Here is a 4,645-nt window from a genome sequence, read left to right as displayed (position 1 = left end):
CAGCTCTCACCCTGAAGTAGTAGCTCATGTCTTGTTCCACCTTGTTGGTAGTGAAGGTAGTGCAGCTCCTGGGGGTCTCTCCCAAAGTCACCCAGTCATTCTTGCCTACCTGCTGTCTCTCGATGATGTAGCTTTGCACCGCTTTGCCCCCATCATCCTTTGGGGGCTTCCACTGAATAGTGATGTCATTTGCAGAGCTCTCTACAATTTTGATGGGTCCTACTGGTGGCTGTGGTTTGTCTGAAAAGATGAACACAGAGAGACTGGGAGCTGGCTCCAGACCCAGACGTGTTCCTGGGTTTGGAGCAGACATTGTCTCTTGCTCACCAGCTGGGAGACTCCATTTCTGACCCAGTATATGTATAGCTGCAGAATGGTGGCTGGGCACTGAAATTGCCTCATCAAAACTTCCACTCTTCTAACTTTTGATAAGGGGGCGAGGTGGAAAGCCAGGCTCTCGCTCCAGGGACTAATTGGTCTCATAAGCACTGTAAGAACAGCAGTTCTGATCTTCCAAAGAGTCAGATACTTACGGTAGGGCTGAGTTTAGCCTTGATAATATATTTTAGACGTGCTTGTTGCACACAGTCCCATCTCCCACAGTCACCTGACATTCAAAACTCAGCTGCTGAGGCCTTGAAAAACCAACCTAGATTTGTGTCACCTTCTACTAAAGGGCAAGAAATGTGTCAGCAATCTTTGCTTGTACCCTGATTTAGTAGAAAATTACAGTCTCGCTCATCTTGGAATACCTGGTAGCTCTAAGTAAGATTGTCACCAGTGTCAGTGGCTTCCCTGACTAAGCTTCACAGTGGAAGCCATGGTGGATGTTATGGGGCTCTTACCTACTACCACAAGCTTTAAGTTGATCTCCAGGACCCCGCTGTCATTCATCAGTCTGACTTTGTAATCCCCACAGTCCTTTCTCTCGCTGCTGGCAATGGACAACATAGTAAAGGTGTCTGTTTTATCGATACGAATCCTTGAGTCATCTGCTAGCTCCATCCTGTCCTTCAGCCATGTTGCTCTGATTGGCAGCCGGCCCTCAAAAGGGATCTTGATCTTTACTGGCTGCCCTGCCTTGGCCACAGTAGGAATGCTGGTTAAGTTTTTGAGGAGAACTTCATCAACCTGTGGAGGATCTAAGCAGGTGAGAGGAGGTCATTAAAAACTGCGGTTCAGAGGATGAGGCTCACCTTGCAGGGAAGGGCTTCCCTCAGGATGCTGCCAGTAATGCTTAGAAGCTCATAAAATTTGGTTCTTAACCTTTAGTTGCATACTCAGGAACAGCTCTACAACATCTCTGAGTCATCTGGTGACAGGGCTGCTCTCCCTTTATCCAGTCACTGATAGTTATGGAACGTGCAGGGTTCCTGCCTCTGCTTCACACGCATACATGTACTTTTCTCTCGGACAATTATCACAGTGTTTGTGGTACTGTACTGCCCTTGTCACTGCAGCACATTTCTCACAGGCAATACACAGGAATGAAGAACCTGGTCTGACCAAGGGTGATGTGCACCCCAAAATCTACGAGTCATAATGAAAGCTATTCAGGAAGGCTTCCTAGTTAAAGTTGTAAATATAAAGTGCACCAACCCGTACAAAAACTATCGCCTGTTTACATGGTAACTCTCTAAGAAAGTTATCTCAATGACAAGTGATAGGTCTCTGATGTTGAAAGCATGTTGAAGTCAGCATGGTAGTTCACACATGGTAGTGTGAACAGACTTACCCTCAACAAAAATCGAAGCTTCAGTTTTTATGTCTCCACCCTGAAATCTGTATTTCCCAGTGTGAATATCTTCCGCCTTGTTAATGATCAGTTTGTGGACTAAACCATCCTTTTCAAAGATGACTCCATCCATGCTTGTTAACTACAAGGTAAAGCACAGAGACCCACTCTTTAAAATAAAGGAAAAAAAAGACAATCCAAATTTAAACTGGGCAGACAAAGACTTGAAGTGTAATTGAAAAGACTTGTGAATGACACACAGCTTTGATTACAAGAATATTCTGGGTTTACACATCTTGTATGATTGCATTATCAACAAACTCTCCACAAAGACTTGATTCAAAGTCCAGTAAAATAAATTTTAGTAAAATCTCCAAGCTTTCTCTTTCTACCCTTAATGATAAAAACTTTGGCCCATGCTCAAGTCTGACACCTACAGCACATCCCACAGCTGGAATGACTCTTCTGTGCTGTTCTGGAACACAGAACATGATATCTATTCTTGACCTCAAGCACTGATTCGAAGGAGCACTCTCTGTCATGCCTGCCTGAAGGATCCTTGGAAGATTTTTTAACTTGCTTTTTCCATATTTTTCTCATTCACCAAAGAAAGGAGAAGGGGAGGGAAAGGAGAGAAGGAAGGGAAGGGGGTGTGTGAAGAGAAAGGAATTTATTATCAACAGGACCCTTCCAGGAGCTTGATTCTGTCCTTCAGCAGACTCCTTCCAGGGCCATGCTCAAATGACTGAGACTGGCAGAGAGAAGGACACCTTGACACGACACTTGATAAGGGGTAGAGCCAGCGAGCAGAGCCCTGATAACTGAAGAAACCAGCAGATAGAGGACACCTACCTTTAACCCATCTTTAAACCAGGTTCCTGTAATGTCATCTTTACTGACGGTGCAAGAAAGCTCAGCTGGTTCCCCCTTCAGGACTGTGATGTTAAGTAACTGCTTGTTGAGGTAACAGCGGGGTGCTGCATATTGGGAAAAGAACACAGTGAGAAGGTGCTGACTGCGTTACAGACAGAGCAAGCTAGAGATGACACCGCACATGCACGGGAGAAGAGAGCTTTTAAAAACCACATCCTGCCACAAATGGCAGGCTCATGTCCACAGCACCGTGGGCCAGCTGCCAGGAGCTCATGGCACTGAGCTGGTCTGCACACAATATAGCCCTGACATCAACCCACTGGGCAACAGACTCGGCATATGTCAGACCACGTTATCCATCTACAGATCTGCTGGTTTAAGCCCATTTTCTTGGCTCCCTCTACAGCCAGTGGGAACAACCAGGGTACAGATGTTCTGCTTCATCACCCCTTCCCTCTGCACTGCCCAGAGCCAGGGCTGCCCAACTGCTTCCTTCCCCCCAAACAGCCCCATGTCTCATTACTCTCCCCTAGGTATTCCTTTCCCCCTTCCTAAGTTCTTCTCCACTACCATCCTCATCCTTGCTCTAACCAACACCCCACCTTTTCCCCCATTTTGGTTCATTTTACTTGCGGGTTTATATTTGAGTTTTGTTTGCCTTGATGGTTTCTAACTCGTCAGCAAATCCATTGGGTGAATAATCCCCTTCAGCTGCCCATCTGAAGGGTCTTATTTCTACAGTTTCTGTCTGGTCTCAGTGAACCGGCTACACACACAGGGCTCTCCTTTTACTACAGGCAACAACTTCTTTCTGCTGTTACAAGCTCTGTACATGGGGCCCAATGCGCATATCAACCCAATGCCAGATTTGTCCCCAGATCCTGGAAAAACACCAACCACTGCACTGGGTTAGAAGAAAAAGTGAAATGAGAAGTTGGAACAACATCCAAGAATAGTCATATTCCTTGAAACTACATGAGAACCAGCATGTTTGTGAGCTGAAGGGTGTTCCGCGTGGATCTGAATCGTTTGCTTGAACAGACGATTCCTGGTTTAGATATTTTACATCAAAGATAATTCAGACTTTTAAGGCAAGTTGACGAGAGCCAATTGTGTCAGGTCAAACAGCAAAACAGTGGCAGCATTAGGAGCGGATCATGGTACAACCAAATTTCTACCTGTGGCTGCATTTGTCGAAACCACAAGATTGAGTTTCTCCCCGGGATCAGGAACGTATCAAACTGCAAAGGGGAGCAACACAGAAGCCACCAACCAACCACATACCTTTCAGATCATCGAGGTGATAGTGTCGGCGTCTTACCGGAGTTTCTAAATCTTTCAAGAAATCGTTTGCTTTAATATCAAGTTCGAGCTCCTGCTTTCTCTGGTTTATTGAAGGAAGTCCAGGGTAAAGATCTGACGGCGGACCAGAATTCAGAGAAACTTGAACAAAGCCACCTGCCTTCCTCCCCAGACGAGATCTCCCTGCTCCTCCAAAGGCAGAACCCTTGCCATAAAGGGAGCCAAACTGTCCTATGTCTCTGTCCTTATCTCTGGCACCTCCTTGACCTGAAAGTGAATCTCTGCCACCAGAAGGACCTTTGTCTGCTGACCCTCTGAAATTACTGACAGTGCCCTTTCCGGGTTCACCGCCCAAAGATTTGCCAGGATATGAATCCAGCCCATATTGACCACCTCGTGCAGCAGCACCTACCACACCTTTACCACGAGCTGAATCACCTCCAAACCTGCCAACACCAGGTCGAGCTCCAGCTGACCCACTCTCCTTGCCATAAGGAGACCCAGCCCCACGTACTGCAGAGCCACAGACATCAAGGTCTTCTGAGGAAAAGCTATCTCCTCCTGTTCCAACCAAATATCCCCGAGCACTGCCCACAAGAGCACCCCTGCCAAGGCGAGATCCCATCCCTTCTTCACCGCCAAAAGGTGAAGGAGCAGTTCCATCCACAGCCGAAGCTGCAAGACCATCCTTTCTGTATGGAGAACCAACTCCCCCTGCACCAGCTACACCAGCAC

At 46.8% G+C, this 4,645-nt stretch overlaps 1 protein-coding gene across 1 annotated transcript in view; it reads right to left on the bottom strand.

Annotated features, from left to right (window-relative positions):
• IGFN1 (immunoglobulin-like and fibronectin type III domain containing 1) overlaps positions 1–2,712 on the bottom strand; it is a gene marked incomplete at its 5' end in the record, with an annotated part of 11,591 nt that extends 8,879 nt beyond the window's left edge. The window contains 4 exons of the mRNA XM_010146029.1: positions 11–240; positions 846–1,142; positions 1,736–1,877; positions 2,588–2,712. Coding sequence (XP_010144331.1) covers positions 11–240; positions 846–1,142; positions 1,736–1,877; positions 2,588–2,712 — 794 coding nt within the window. The remainder of the gene's footprint in view (positions 1–10; positions 241–845; positions 1,143–1,735; positions 1,878–2,587) is intronic.
• Positions 2,713–4,645: the final 1,933 nt, after the last annotated feature.

This window comes from Buceros rhinoceros, unplaced genomic scaffold (genome assembly GCF_000710305.1).
Source record: "Buceros rhinoceros silvestris isolate BGI_N320 unplaced genomic scaffold, ASM71030v1 scaffold382, whole genome shotgun sequence".
Classification (NCBI taxonomy): domain Eukaryota; kingdom Metazoa; phylum Chordata; class Aves; order Bucerotiformes; family Bucerotidae; genus Buceros; species Buceros rhinoceros.
The sequence above is the reverse complement of the archived record's forward strand: the minus strand, read 5'-3'. Positions and strand labels throughout refer to the sequence as shown.